The 15198-nt window shown below is 39.3% G+C and overlaps 2 protein-coding genes across 2 annotated transcripts; one reads left to right on the forward strand and one right to left on the reverse strand.

Annotated features, from left to right (window-relative positions):
* Positions 1–8109: 8109 nt before the first annotated feature.
* LOC124173120 lies at positions 8110–11171 on the reverse strand. The gene is made up of 6 exons (XM_046552633.1): positions 10924–11171; positions 10763–10831; positions 10523–10681; positions 10381–10433; positions 9529–9766; positions 8110–8817 (listed from the first exon to the last, which is right to left on the reverse strand). Exons 1-6 carry the CDS (start codon positions 11147–11149, stop codon positions 8669–8671), a joined length of 894 nt encoding a protein of 297 aa, XP_046408589.1. The 5' UTR covers positions 11150–11171; the 3' UTR covers positions 8110–8668.
* Positions 11172–12038: 867 nt separating this feature from the next.
* LOC124173112 lies at positions 12039–14948 on the forward strand. Its single transcript, XM_046552616.1, has 2 exons — positions 12039–12210; positions 12415–14948. Exons 1-2 carry the CDS (start codon positions 12046–12048, stop codon positions 14557–14559), a joined length of 2310 nt encoding a protein of 769 aa, XP_046408572.1. The 5' UTR covers positions 12039–12045; the 3' UTR covers positions 14560–14948.
* Positions 14949–15198: the final 250 nt, after the last annotated feature.

The raw sequence follows: 15198 nt of genomic DNA on the forward strand, positions 1-15198 counted from the left end.
TTTTATTTTCCAATATCGAGGCTCCACAAAATAATGCAAGAAACTTTGGACCGTATTTCTCACACCTACCCTCGCCTACCCCTTCTAATTGAGATTCATTACCCTAGTAAAGGAAAAAAAGGTACTCTACCGTTGTCTCAGTTGAAACATATTAACTTATTACGGCTAACGACTATTAAAAAAACATTAATCCATTTCTTGTATATCATATTTTTCTTCAGATTTAAATTTTTGGCATGAGTTGATTTGTCGATATATATGTTATTAAAATCCTTTCTTATATTGCATGCGCCTTTTAATAATGTTTTGTTCGCTTTTGAATGTAAAGGCTGCTTCCAGAGATATTTGAGTTCATTTTGGGGGAGATACGAGAATGTTTGCGGATAGATAGTGTTTGCTTTATATTTATTTAAATCACAATAAAATTTACATCTATTTACTATCTGCACCTGCTACGTTAGTTCGTAGTCACATTTACAGAAAGAAGGCGTCCACAGTCAGCCTCCAACAAATGCAACGTTAGTAAGCTCTCCACTGCCTCAGTGAATTCCCTTCGAATTTCCGCCAAAAAATGACTCGCTCCTCCGCGACCCAAGTTTTCAGGGAGCGTCCGGAGCGGGGCGGGAAACGGGTGTGTGACGTTTTCCGTGACGTCACACCTTAACCTGTATTGCTCCGTAGCGAACGGACCGCCTGGGAGCTCGTCGTGGCGCTACGATGCATTGATAGCGTTCAATGGACCGCACCCTCCGAAACACCCTGTTGGAGTGGCATCGCATGGGCGCCAATATGGCGTTTTTCATGTGCGGTTAAAGTTGACCATTGCCATCGTCTGAACTGGGATTTCTAAAATCAAATAATTTGTATATTATAAATACAATAATGGTGGGCAACGAATCACAATCAATTCCTTTCGTTTTTTCTATTCAGGAAACTACCCTATTGTGCAACCATAGTCTTTTTTATTTTCTACAATCAAAGCCCCAACACCTTCGAGTGTAACCTTATGTCTTTTTCCGTCGAATGCATGAATATGATAGTTCACCAAAGAAAACGAATGGCATATATTGCGATTCGTTACCCACCATTTTTTTTATTCATAATATACAAATTATTTGGTTTTAGAAATCCCAGTTTAGACGAATGGCAATGGTCAATTTTATCCTAATTTAAAAAAGGCCAAATTGGTGCCCATACGATTCCACTCCACGTGACCTCACAGGGACCTAGTTTCTACACGAGAGGATAGGAGTTATACATCGTCTGAGGTTACCAATGCATGCATGAGGCACAGAGCTCAAGGAAACATGTCCTAATAATCACCTATTAAAACTGGCTAAGGTCGGAAAGTATTCTTCGTTTGATAAGGTATTAATAAACCTTTTTAAAGCCAAGCGCTACCAGCCAGCAAGGTACTCAGCTACCCGATAGCATCCTGCGTCCTATCAGCGCTCAGAGCCACGATCAAGGTCACCTCACGAGGCGGGAGGGGGAACCAGAAACGCGTCGCACAGACTTTTTCCCATCATTCCTACTTAGCTGTCGCGTTTTCGCGAGCTTGAAAATTTTCATTTTTGATTTAATTGCGAAAAATAGGTATCGTCATTTAAAAATCTAAAAGCGTGAAATACGCATTCCAGGAGTAATATTTTTTCGATGTAGGCAGTAAAAAAACCATATCCTAATGTTACTATTCATCGCATCAATTCTCCTTCCTGTTCATTTTCTAACCCTTTCACTGCTGTGAACGTGCCTGGTGCATTCGCACGGCAGGCTGTTGCTGTGAACGCAGTTTTCCTTCGTCCCTGCCATGCGGTCAGCACTTTCGCCGAAGCGCTCCGAAGGGTCGCTAATCCGGGACCCTTTCCTCGACCAGCTCACCCTCGCTGGCTTCTCTCGTCGACCCTCCGTGCGGGGGGGCCTCCCTCCCGGAAAGTGACCGCTCTGACTGCAACTTGAAAATCTCTTCGTCAATCACTGCGTTCGTCAAAAAAGAATTGTTTGCGTCGCACTTCTGCTAAACAAGTACGTCTTTGAACCGTGTATCCGCGATGTAGTTTTTAGTTTCCCAATGTGCTTTCCAATCGCGTATCTGCGCTGATCTGTTTTAAACTTTTAAGCTCAGAGCGTGTTCCAATCGCAGCTGTGACGTCATCTGCGCTAAACAGATGGGAACACATCCTGCACCGTTGTTCTTCTGCGCTAGCAGACAAAACTTGTGATGGCGGGAAAATATATTGCTGACGGAAAATGAATTCCACCATCTCAAAGATAAGTATGATGATCATTTGAGAATAATAAACAATAATTTGATCTGTATATGTCTTAGATAAATTTAATTAACCTCGTGATTTGGGAAAAATAATATTATCTTCGTCAAGCATAAGGATTGATTTAACATGAGCAAAGGACGATAGCAAGAGGAGTTTGCTAGATTTTCTCGAGTAATTGTCCCTTATAGAAAACGTAGGCTAAACTAAAATGTTATATTGCTTAGATACTAAGCAGATTTATTTAATTAGCTTACATGGGTAGCGGGCTTGTTGTATACAACATTTCCAATAACGTTTATGTGGCATTCTATTTATTTGTAATTCAGTACCGCAAATTATCTATAGAATCGGCAGATTTATAATGCGATGTTAACATTTTTTACGGCATTACCTGCGTGATATGGATGTAAGTTGTATATGTATCTCAATCCAGAAATGCACAATGAAGTATAACTGCCGGCACTTTAGCGGTTCGGGAGAGGTAATTATTAAGTAGCGATATCTCCATTATTTTCTTTCAATTAATACTTACGAGTGCTTTAGCTAAATACAAAATGAAATAAACGAACATTTATCATCCTTTTTTACTAATAATGTGGCGAAGGTCAGCTCAAAAGCTACAGGTCATTTGAACATTCAACTTTTGCCGCCTATCGGTCCACCATTTCTAAACACATCAGCGCAAATGCGTTCCAATCGACTGTTTCAATGTGCGCTTGTGTGTTTCAATCTGTTGCGGTGTGAGCTAATCTGCGCAAGGTGCGCTACGAAAGCACCCAAAGGTTTGTGGAAAGCGAAAACTCGGACACATCTACCAAAAAACTACTTCCAGCTTAAGCTTAAGTGAATACAAGTAATGCATTATCAGGGCGGCCAACCAATAAAATTATAAATATAACTTAGCCGATTCAAGCGAACTTTTTTCGCCAGATTCCACAGTGTTTGATAAAACCAATTTCGCACTTCTGCTAAACAAGTACGTCTTTGAACCGTGTTTCCGCGATGAAAGGTGACGATTTCGTTTACTTTGCAAAAATGGCCAAGTAAATAAAATTGTCATTTTGCATCGCAGAGACACGGTTCAAAGATGTACTTCATTTCGTCTACTTAAATCGCAAATTGCTGGAAATCGGCCGGATTCCCTTTGATAGCCAAACATGAGGATGTTCTCGAGATTGGTAATTGATACAACTAGCCTACTAGTAATCCTACTGCTATAATATCACGGCTATGGTTGATCCGTTACGTTATACCTTCGGAAAGCTGCAGCAGATAAAATCGTCGAGGATATTAGAGGCTTAAAAAATGATTTTGAAAAATTCTTGGAAAAAGCAGGAAAGGCAAAGCGCGCAACATCAAACGATTATATTGCCCTTTTGCATTTTCCGGTGGTCCGCAGGCTCGTTTTTATCATAGAATCATTACTTTTCATCGCAGAAACACGGTTTAAAGGCGTATTTGATTGCTTGATGGGCAGGAGTGCGATGCAAACAATTATTTTTTGATGATCGGATTGATTGATTGATAAAGATGTTCAAAATGCAGTCACGGCGGTGACTTTTTGGGAGGGAGGCCCCTCGCTTGGAGGGTCGAGGAGAGGGACCAGCGAGGGTGGGCTCGGAGAATGAGCATATTACACCCTTCCGAGGGTGTACCATGCACATCCTGGTAGTACCTTCTCCATGGCTACACGAAACGCATTTTCAACTTTTCGCCACATGAGAGGAGATAGTTTTTGGAGATCGAAAAGCAGTGAAAGGGTTAACCAGCACTGTGAATATGTCACGCTACACATTCATACTGCTCCAATACAAAAATTATGGTACGTTTTCAACTTCAGCCGACTCCCGATTATCCGGCTGTACCGTATCCGTATTGCGGATTATCCGTGCATGATATTCACTCTCGCTAAACATTTTCCGCGCTATTTAAAAAAAAATGGAATCGTACGGAAATTCATCGGAATTACTTCATTAATGATAGGACACATCGCGCTTATTATTTCCGTTAGAATCCATTTCGTAAAACAGAAGCGATTGCACGTTACCTACGTTCACGGAAGATCCGTGATCCTCTTTTTTAAGCCTTGCAGTGCGCGACCATGCTCTGTGATCACTGATACACGTCCGGCAGCAGTTGCAACCCATAGCATGGTGCCTGACAGTGTAGTTTCCGACGTCGAGCAGTGGTTTTGAAGCATTCGTGCAAACCAATTTTCTGAATCCGCGAACACAGCCACGGATGTGTGGTTTTCGAAACCAGGCCTTACATGGAGCATTGATAATACGAGTACAAGCATGTTGTCGTCGCTTAAAAGATCGCGAACTGGCGAAGAAAGCTGTCATTGAGTCCGGGAAGCTCTCTGAAATAAAAATAACGGCATAAATGGTAAAAGCATATTCCCGTTTTTCGGTAAATTATGAGCATTAAAAGACATTAAAGTGAAACTTTGGGTTATCCGTGTTTTCTCTCCACCCTCATTTGCCCAGATAATTGAGATTGTACTGTAGTTCCATTTCTGTTCCTTCTTGGCCATCTCTTCACTACAAACTAATATAAATGCATTGAATATACATATAGTTATGACACTTTTTACCCACAACAGGTATTTACACTTCAAAATATTTGTTTTTGCATTTTGTTTTGCTATCTACCCTAAACTGCTTATGTCTGCGATCACCTGTCTCATCTGATGACATTTTTGCGTATGTTCCTCTAGTTTCCGATGAAAGAAAGTGTCCAGGATATAACTAGGGAGGGGGCAAGCCATGGTTGTTCAAGAAGTAAAATCTAAGCATGAAACCACTATTTTAACAAAATAAAACAGTGTCTAAATAGTTTAAAAAAGGAGGGGGCAGCTGTCGCCTCCTGCTCCTTGCTGGGTACGCCCATGTTTGTCGGATCTCCCACCATATGCCTTGTAGTACATTCCCTGGCAATCTTTTATATCCTTTAAACTCCCTTATGTCACCCCTACTGTCCCATCCCTCTGTGCTTGTTCTTCTCTCAGTCGCCTATCTCACCTCTCCTGTTCTTCTGTGAATGTTTTAGTAGTACCTGTATTTCAATTTCTCTCCTCTGTCCAGTCTCAATCATAAATTCATCCATCTTTTATATCGAGGCCTTCTTTCACTAGTTTCAATTAATTTGAAATTTTCCCCCTGAATCACTGATCCTCGTTCCCTCAGCATGTTTTTCAAATCTGATCATTTGTTTTTCTCGTAAAATATCTAGTCACACCTGCTATTATGTGAGTTCCACTATCTACGCAACTATAATTCCGCTTTCCAATGGTATGTTACTGAAGGAGTAGCTGTACCCTACATGTTGTGGTGCAAATAGTAAACGTTTTAATTAATTACACAAATCAAATAAACAGAATGGATAATATTTCAGGACGAATTATCTGGAGCGACAATGCATTTGACCTAACGCCACAATTTCCGTTCCTTGACTCCATTTTTGTTCATTTTTAAGTGGACAACAAGAATAGTAATCAATGATATTTGACTCTTGTTTTTTCTTCCGTTTGAAAAGGAGAACTTTTACAAGGCTCAATTGTTTTTATCCTAAAACATGGACATGCACCCCATCAGAAGCCACCCATCACAAAAAACCTGCCATTCTTCCAGGAAAAAATGATATCAATGGAGGAGTATACATAGAAAGCCAAAAGCAACTAATGCCTCAAGGGGGTCAATATTGAGCAGCTCATTCTATTTACGCGGACACCTCAGTGAAGAAATGCCAGTGCATTACTCAAGCTATAAGACTGTGGCTTGCTGTTCAGCTGTCTAAGCTGTAGTGGTTTCATATATACACCTCCTTCTGTGTGGTGAAACCAGAATCATCTATGTGAACAAACTTCTAGGGAGTACAATCTAACCCAGGCAACTACCACGGCTATTTGGCTTTCCCTACCAGCTGAACGCCTGCACGCTTCATAAGTATGACGAATAAAAATAATTTGACAATGCACAAGAGTTGGTCAGGGTAACACCATTGTTTATAGTGGTTTAAAAAGGTTTTGTCCAAAATCTAAACACTAAGAAAACTAATACATGCAGTTGTGTACTAGAGTGATAATCACTTATTAAAATTATCTAAGGTCGGAAAGGTTCCTTCGTTTGAATCATGTAAAAAGAAAATCGTACAAGCAGTACATTTTTGTAGCTTAGAGGTCTCACCAAGGGATTTTTTCCGGGATTCTTTCTCGTGCATTGATAATTATTTGCAATTGAATCATGAGTATTTGTAGGCATGGCTTCTTTCTTGGCTGTATACAAATGAAAATGGTATTAGTTGAACTTTCTGGTGGATCTCATTAATCTACAGGAGCAATTTTTCTTGTTTATATCCAGCAACGCAGACGGCACAGAATCCTCCGTATCTAATTCGTATGCAGATAGTATCCATTGACAAAAAGTGACGGAGCGGTAGTCAATGGATATTATCTGCATACGAATCAGATACGGAGGATTCTGTGCCATCTGAGAATTATCATGGGTTCATGTTGGATTTTTAAAGCTGTGGATAATCCGATGGGAATGGTGTTATAGATACAAAAAAATCACTATGGATCATATAAGCTCTGTTAAAGTATCTCCAAAATGCCCTATCAGTACTGAGCTGGTGAGCATCAAACCCATATGATTATGGCATCTTTTGCCCCATCGTAGCTTTCATTAGCTCTAATTTTTTTTCCAGCGGGGGTAAATTGTGAGCAGAGGTAAATTTTGGAGATATGATAATAGTATAAATAATGTAATCATAAACCCAGACGGCACAGGAATTTTGCGTATCTGAATATGAGGGTGGACCATCAGATACAATGAATCGCGCTTATCCCTGTTAAAAATTCCCCAATGAAAATACCCATTAAAATTCCTTATAGGGAATTGGCAATGGGGACTGCCATTCTCTATAGGGATACCTATTCCCTATAGGGACAGTTATTCCCTATAGGGACAGTTATTCCCTATAGGGACAGTTATTCCCTATAGGGACTGTGATTCCCCATTGAAAATACCCATTAAAATTCCTTATAGGGAATTGGCAGTGGGGAATGCCATTCCCTATAGGGACAGCTATTCCCTATAGGGACTGTAATTCCCTATAGGGACTGTAATTCCCTTTAGGGACTGTAATTCCCTATAAGGACTGTACTTCCCTAATAAAACAGAATGAATAAAAACAATTGTTCTATTGATATGAATTTAATACTAAATTAAACATTTTTACATTGAATAATATAAATTTGTTGACAGGCTTGCTATGTTTGCTACCAGGGTTCGCACTCTACCTAAATAATGAAATTCACGGTTTTTTCCATGTTTTCATGGTATTTTTTCAAATTTTCACGGCTTTTTTCAGGTTTTCACGGTCTCAATTTTGTCAAATTTACGCACCAGTTCACGTTAATAAGCCAACAATAAAACAATCACCGGCCGTATATTAACTAAAAATTAACGTACGCGACAGACAGCGTGAATGTAAACGCAGCAATGAAAAGTGATATCTTTTATGGCGTCACCTATCGTTTACAAAGCTCAAAGCCGACCAAAGGCCCAACCCAACTAGTCGGCGCTCTTGCCCCGACGCCAAATATCATGGCCTCCTTTAATATGCGAATGCGCTTATGACCTTCTTCCGCCTGGACACCGGAGGTCCTTTTTTAATTCCTCGCAGAGAGAATGTTTATTGCACACGTTGTTATTAGCGCACAGTAACCAAATTTCACTTACCGAATCTTCCTGAGATCGCGGAAAATATTAAAATTGTTAATATAATGTAATAAATCAAAAAATCAATTTAATATAATCATAATGCTCTTGGATTGAAATATCTAAAGACAAAAGGAATACCTGCTGAAACATGTTATTTTCACTTTCACGTTATTATTCACAAACTCAAACGAGGTAAGCGCAGTCTATTAAGAGCTATGGCCAGTAATTGGAATATGGCATTTGCCCTCATTTTGTGTGGGAACCGAACTTTGAGTTACAAATCGGATATTTTTCAAAAATGGTTCATTATGGGTCTATTAGAAATGCAAGTTATTTCATTTGTCCTTTTTCGAATATAAGTCCATCTCAAGCTATCATTGACATTGAAACCTCAGACAAAATAACAAACTTCGCCATTAAAATGGAAAATAGCAGTCAATGTGCCATATAGTACAGACGGTGGTATGGACCAATTACTTCACTAAATATTCGTGGGCTAATTTAATCGGTAATAATTTAATCCGTCGACTGTGGTTCTACAATCAAGATTGAGATATTTTTAAGGTTTTATGATGAAATTCACGGCTATTTCCAGGTTTTCACACGGTGGACGAAATTCACGGTTTTAAGGTTTTCATGGTTGAGTGGGAACCCTGGCTACGCTTTACATTATACGTTACTTTTCAGTTGCTTCTTCCTTCGGTATTTCGCCATGTCGCAACTCTTGGTGGCAAATGCCTTAGTGATAACATGCTTAAGTCTTGCAGATATCTCCTTTTTCAGGATGTCATCCTGACTCCAAGCTCTCTCCATTATCCCTGCAAATAAACATGGAATATTAGTAATGAAAACAATTTTATACCATTTGCTATGCACCTATCATGCAGGAAATCCACCTATTTATTACATTTATACATGGCATCATGCATGCATAGTTATGCACTCCCACCCTAACACATTCATATTTATGTGCATGCGTCAACGTGGCAAACAAAATGCTAGGCTCAACTTCCTAACATTTAGAATCTATGCTGTGCTCAGCAAACAGGTTATTTTTTTATAAATATTTACATTTGCCCATTAACTGCGTAAGGAATATGGGGGTAAGTGGAACCCCTAACATAAATAGTTGACATTTCAATAGCATTGAATTGACATCAATTTTAGTAACATTCTATATTCTGGTTACGAAATACATGGTCTATCAAGTGACTATTTTGCACGCATATTTCAATGGTATCCTCTCTGGAACAAAGAACATGAATCTTTGCCAGCATTTACACTTGCCCTAAAAATTGGGGGCAAGTGCAAACTATGCCTCTACCAAGAGTAATGCCCCCCTTCCTCCCCTGTCTCCTCAATTCTATGAAAGAAGTCATTAGGAAATAAGTACTACCACAAAAGAATAACACTATGGTCAAATTAAAAAACATCTACAGTGATATGTCCAGCAGGTAAAAATTTGACATTTTTACAGTAAGAGAAGACCAATTTGTTTGAAGTTTAAAAATTTTTAAATCATGACTTACCATATATAGCCTTGTATTTTTCAGGAGTCAACTGCTGCTTCGGCTCATTGATGCCCTTGAATTTTGGAGCTGTGTTGCCAGTTATGCTCCTTTCCATTATCTTGTCACCGACGACAGCATAGCACACGTTCTTACAGTATTTTATCTCTGGATCTTCACCTTTCTTGCTAAGCACCGGTCTAGCCTTGCAAACTCCCCAGGCCTTACATGTGATCCATACACCATAACCAACATGGATCTAAATAAAATTGCAACACCATCAGTATGTTAATTGCCAGTCAGCGTAAAGTTTAAAAGTGATGGTACATGGAGTCAATTTTAGGAATAGACTTAAATATTCAAATCTACAGAGTGCAACTTTTCCTTGAATAATTTGAAGTTTCATTGTTAGATGGCGATAGCTTTTAACTAAAGAAAATAATTTTTTTGAATACCAGCATCTCCATAATATAGTCCACCTCCCATTCAAATTCCATAATCATGCATTATTATTCAAATTATGCACTATTCCTTATTACAAAATAATCAAAACTTTATCAAGGTTTTCATTGCAATTGCACAAAGCACACACCTGTAACTGACTAAGAAAACTTGAAGTGGAAAAGTAAGGGTTAAATATTCCATATCATTGTTTGCGCTGAGTGAATGCATGTCAAGCACTTGCTCTGAAGTCACCTCTCCAATGCTAACTTAAGTAAACACACAACTTCAGAGGCGAGTAAAGATAACTGGCAAAATCTTGTATCCAGGCTCCCCTCGAGGGATAAGAACACTCCATGGTATTTAAACGATGCAAAAAAGAAAATAGCTGCCACTTATTTCACCAATAAAAGAGCACTGAATTTTACTTACCATGCCATCATTTTCCTGCAGGAATGGAGGCCACTGTTGCACATCATTAGTGCCTGGAAAATGAATTAACATTACCGTACTGCATACTAACATAGGTATTATATGATATCATTACGCATATTCATTGCACACACTAACATACCATGTGGCTCAGCAGCAACCGCTGCTACTTTCTCCGGGGGTTCTGCAGAAGCACTTGAAGCCAGCAGTGGCTCCCCTTGTGATCGAGTAGGAGAGTCCACAATGCCAGCAGCTGCTTTCTCTCCTGGTTCCTTTCCTTTACTAGGGTTGCAGTTCAAATCTGGCGGAATGGTGTGAACAACAATTGAAAAACCCATCAAGGCCTCATATAAGTAATTCCAAGCAAAAAGATCATACATACCACCTTCTCCCCAGACCTTGCTCAGGTCTTTTCTTGCATTCCTTTGGGGATTTTGCTCATCACTTTCTCCTGGGGGAAACAAAATTTTTATGAGCTCCACATAACTAACAAATAAATATAATTCAATATCATGAGTAGTAGCAAATAAATTTAATACCTACCTAAATATCTAACATTTCTCAACTCCAAGTTTTCCCTGGTTAGAGCCTTGATCAGCATCAAGGACTCTAGATTCTTCTGCTTCAGTTGCTCAATTTCCGCATTCTTCTTGAGCAAATCTACTTTCGCAGAACTCAATTTTTTTCGTAACCTACCAATGGTCTCGGCAGAATCATCTTTATAACTCTCGACCGCAATGGATTGTTGGCCCTTTTCTTTCTCGTCCATTGCTTTCAGCCAATTCCTCTTTCTGCTCTCCTGTGAAGCAGCCTTTTTCGCCTATTAAAGTCACAGATAATCATGTCAAAAGACTGAAGTTACCTTAATTTTAAAATTAACAAATATAAACATACTTTTATTTTCCAGGGAAACAATTGCTAGAAACAAATGGTCAGAAATAGTTATGAATGATAATAAAATGTTTGGAATTATTAAGAAAGTGATCAGACTTCCACTTTCCAACATAACAGAAGTTCATGTGTGTAATTTGTACTTACATTTGTACACTCCTTGCTCTTTGCTTTCCCAGACACATCACTTTTAGCGGGCCGAGAAATGTCCTCCAACGTAGTTTTTACCGGGTGTACTAGCATCCTCTTTCCTCGGTTTTGACTCAGCCATTCCAATAGCTGACTCCTACTGCAGCTAAGGTGCAGGATTTGCCCTCTCCAGTAATCCTCATCGTCAGTATCGGAGGCATCACTAGGCTTCCCGTCACATTGGTCGTACTCTCGCCACCTAATCTCATATTCCCTCGCCTTATCGAAATCACTTTCCGTTTTCGGAAAAAAATTTTTAATGTGCGTGTGAGGCACCACTTTGTACTTTTTGTCTAGTTTAAAAAAGACATAAGCCCAAAATTCTTTACTGTTTTCCATCTCGTAAAAATTATAATCTGCGCCTTAACTACAACCAACAAGCTCAAACGATGTACCGTTACAGTTGATTACAGTTATACCACGCCACCACGCTTCCACCATGCGCGCACAAGGGGTCGTCATATTCGTGCGCGCGCACCCTAGAAAACAACGTCCAAGCGAAACCAAATGACGCGAAGCCAAATCGCCAAATTGTGCTTGTGGGTTGCGTAACGTGTGAAATCTGGGTAATTAAGCTACCTTGCCATGTCTAGACAACCTTATAAGAGGTACCTTGACCCTAATTCAAATGTAGGAAGGCAGCTTAATCTGAAAACTAGGCGAAGTTCCGTGAAAACGGAAACGAGAGAGGAATGGTGTGCATCAAATCAGGTGTGGCTGAATTACGACCCTCAGCGAGATGATGAACAGGTACAAATCCTTTCTCCCTATTATGTGCGTTCACTTCAGTTAGTTGAATATAATTGTATAGTTGAGTATAGTACTGTAGTTGAATTTAGAGGGAAAGATGTTTTATGGGTGCCTGCTACCAATTTTTTTCGTTATCTTTATAATCAATTGTTACCAACTCAAGTACTATTAGCATTAAAGTGAGTACGTTATATATTCTTTCAGCCATACAGTCCAGCGAATTTGAACTATAGTTCTGGAGGAGAGCTTGCTGACGATGATGTTGCATGTGAACAGGAGAAGGCTGACGGCGATTTTAATGAAAGTGATTTCTGTGATAGCAGCTCTCTCAATGATTCAGGCAATTTCTATGAGATGAACCCTGTGGATTTTTCTGACAATGTGAGTGCACCTGGTGACGAATTTCCTGGTGAACATTTAGAAAATTCCTCTGAGGCAAGTTCTCTGAATTTTTCTGATAGTGTACGTGCATTCGATGATGAGTTACTCAGTGAAAATTCAAGCAGTTCTTGTGACAGTGAGGTAATATCACCATTTTCCAGGCTTAAAAATTTCTTACACTCAACTTCTTCTATTCAGTTAAATGTAGCCGTCTCAGTTTCTGAAATTATCCTTTTGGTTTTATCTCTTGTAAATAAGCATTGTTTATCACTGACGGCCTCTTGTGATTTAATGAAAATGCTGAATGTGATCATGGGCACTAGTGTTTTTCCTGCTACTGAGTACATGTTCAAAAGCCTTTTCAATTCCAATTTTTCAATGACTATGCATTTCACTTGTGAATTTTGTGGTCATTATTTGGGTAAAAGTGGTGATGAAAATTTGGAAACTTGTGTAAATTGTGAATTTTTTAACTCCACGAAAGGGTACAGGTATGATCACACATTTATCACATTGGATGTCAGAACCCAATTGCAGGAAATTGTGGTAGGTTGCAAGGATGATTTTATGTTTTTAACTAGTGCTGCACCAAGTGACATTTTGGTTGATATACAAAGTGGTTCATTGTATGGAAAGAAAATTCGAAGGGAAGATGAACAGTTTCCCAGTTGGATGTCATTGACATTCAATGCTGATGGTGCTCAAGTTTTTAAGGATAGAACAACAGTCACACCCATTTATCTCATGATAAATGAACTGAAATGTAAGCAGCGTCGGAAAAATATGGTTCTGGCAGGTTTATGGTATGGGAAGGAAAAACCTCGTTTTGATGTCTTCATGGACTCTTTTGTTAATGAAATGAATGAGTTATATAGGGATGGAATTGACGTTCCATGTGATGGGGTGATGAAAACTGTGAGGTTTGTCACATTGTGTTGTTGTGTGGACACAGTTGCACGTGCTCCACTGCAGGGTATTACTGGAGTAAATGGGTATTACTGTTGTAGTTGGTGCACACTAAAAGGTGAATATGTTAACGGAACGGTTAAGTACACTCATTGCGATGCCAACCCTGAGCCCCGAACTGAGGAAGGATTAAGCCTTTGCTATGAGCAAGTTATGCATTCTGGAGAAAAAGTTATGGGTATACAGGCGATCTCTCCACTTTTAAATTTATCTTCATTTGATATGGTGTGGGGTTTTGTTCCTGACTATATGCATCAGATTTTGCTTGGTGTTGTGAAGAGATGCACTGAGAATTTCTTGACCCACACTGAAAGGGAATATTATGTTGGCTCAACCAGTAGCTTGAATACAATCGACAGTCGCATTACCTCAATGCATGTACCTCATTTTTTGAAACGCCAGCCAAAGTGCTTGAGTAACAGAAAGCACATGAAAGCGAAGGACTTTGAGATTTGGTTTCTATTCCTCAGTGTGCCAATTCTAAATGGAATTTTATTGAAAAAGTACTTGTCACATTGGAAGCTCCTTGTGCGTGCTATCAGCATTCTACTTCGAGATGAGCTTCACACAGATGATGTAGATTCTGCGGAGTTAATGCTAACTGAATATGTTGCAAAGCATGAAGAGTATTATGGAAAATATGAGATGACGTACAATGTACATCAGCTTACTCACTTAGCTGATAGTGTACGAAAGTGGGGGCCCTTATGGTCCCACACTGCTTTTCCTTTCGAGTCTGAGATAGGAAATTTGAAAAGGATATTGAAGGCTACGAAAGGAATCCCTCACCAGGTTGTTACAAGTATAGACATTAATAGAGCCTGTTATATCATTACTGAGAATGCTGAAGGAATCTCAAATGAAGTGGCTGCCTTTTGCAACTTGAGTGACAAAATGGTATGTGTCAGTGGGAGAAGGTGCCGTGGAGGTGAAGTTGTCGTTGGCCCTAGCACCGATTATGTCGGATTTAGTGAAGGCCTTCCAGAAATGGTACAAAATTAGGGAGTACAAGAGGGTTATTCGTGATGGGGTTCGTTATACAAGCAAAGGGCATGGAGACTTGGGCCAGAAGGATGACTCCTATGTTGAGCTGGTCAAGGGTTCATTTGCCAAAATTGTCAACATAGTGGCTGTGGGGGATGAACAAATGGACCTTTATGTTGTTCTCAAGCCTCTTCGAACAGTAAATATATGTGGCCTGGATAATCTGAAAATTATAGTTGGTAGAGGAGGGAAGTATTGCGCTCAATTTTCCTCTGTTAAATGTGTTGCAGTTCATATTGAGGTGGATGAATCGGAGTATGTAAGCTCTGTTCCGTTTAAACACTTTTGTTTAAATATGTAAAATTGTTTTTGTATTCTTGTATAAATGTATTTTTGATTTTATAATCATCCATAACTGTTATGATGTTTATGCACCAAAATACAATGCTCTTCTTTGGATAAATTCTGTAGCACCATTTCTTAACTACCTATTTATGATGGATAATTGGTTGCAATGTGGCAACCTCATTACGAAGAACATTGAAGCTGCATAATGCTATTGTTTGTTATGAACTTAATACATTAATATGAAACTTGGGGGAGAATAGCATAATAGGAAACATTCTCTTCTTTACAGTAAATCTCTTTTTTCCATCA

Source organism: Ischnura elegans, assembly GCF_921293095.1.
Source record: "Ischnura elegans chromosome 13 unlocalized genomic scaffold, ioIscEleg1.1 SUPER_13_unloc_4, whole genome shotgun sequence".
In the NCBI taxonomy this organism is placed as follows: Eukaryota; Metazoa; Arthropoda; class Insecta; order Odonata; family Coenagrionidae; genus Ischnura; species Ischnura elegans.

What these genes read in the sequence shown, in the direction of transcription:
- LOC124173120 (XM_046552633.1), bottom strand. Translation starts at nt 11,149, where the DNA reads ATGGACGAGAAAGAAAAGGGCCAACAATCCATTGCGGTCGAGAGTTAT. An exon ending in TGCAGGAAAATGATGGCATG is followed by an intron (nt 9,767 to 10,380) that starts GTAAGTAAAATT and finishes AATTTTATTTAG; the next exon opens with ATCCATGTTGGTTATGGTGT. An exon ending in AAAATACAAGGCTATATATG is followed by an intron (nt 8,818 to 9,528) that starts GTAAGTCATGAT and finishes GTTTATTTGCAG; the next exon opens with GGATAATGGAGAGAGCTTGG.
- LOC124173112 (XM_046552616.1), top strand. Translation starts at nt 12,046, where the DNA reads ATGTCTAGACAACCTTATAAGAGGTACCTTGACCCTAATTCAAATGTA. An exon ending in CTCAGCGAGATGATGAACAG is followed by an intron (nt 12,211 to 12,414) that starts GTACAAATCCTT and finishes ATATTCTTTCAG; the next exon opens with CCATACAGTCCAGCGAATTT.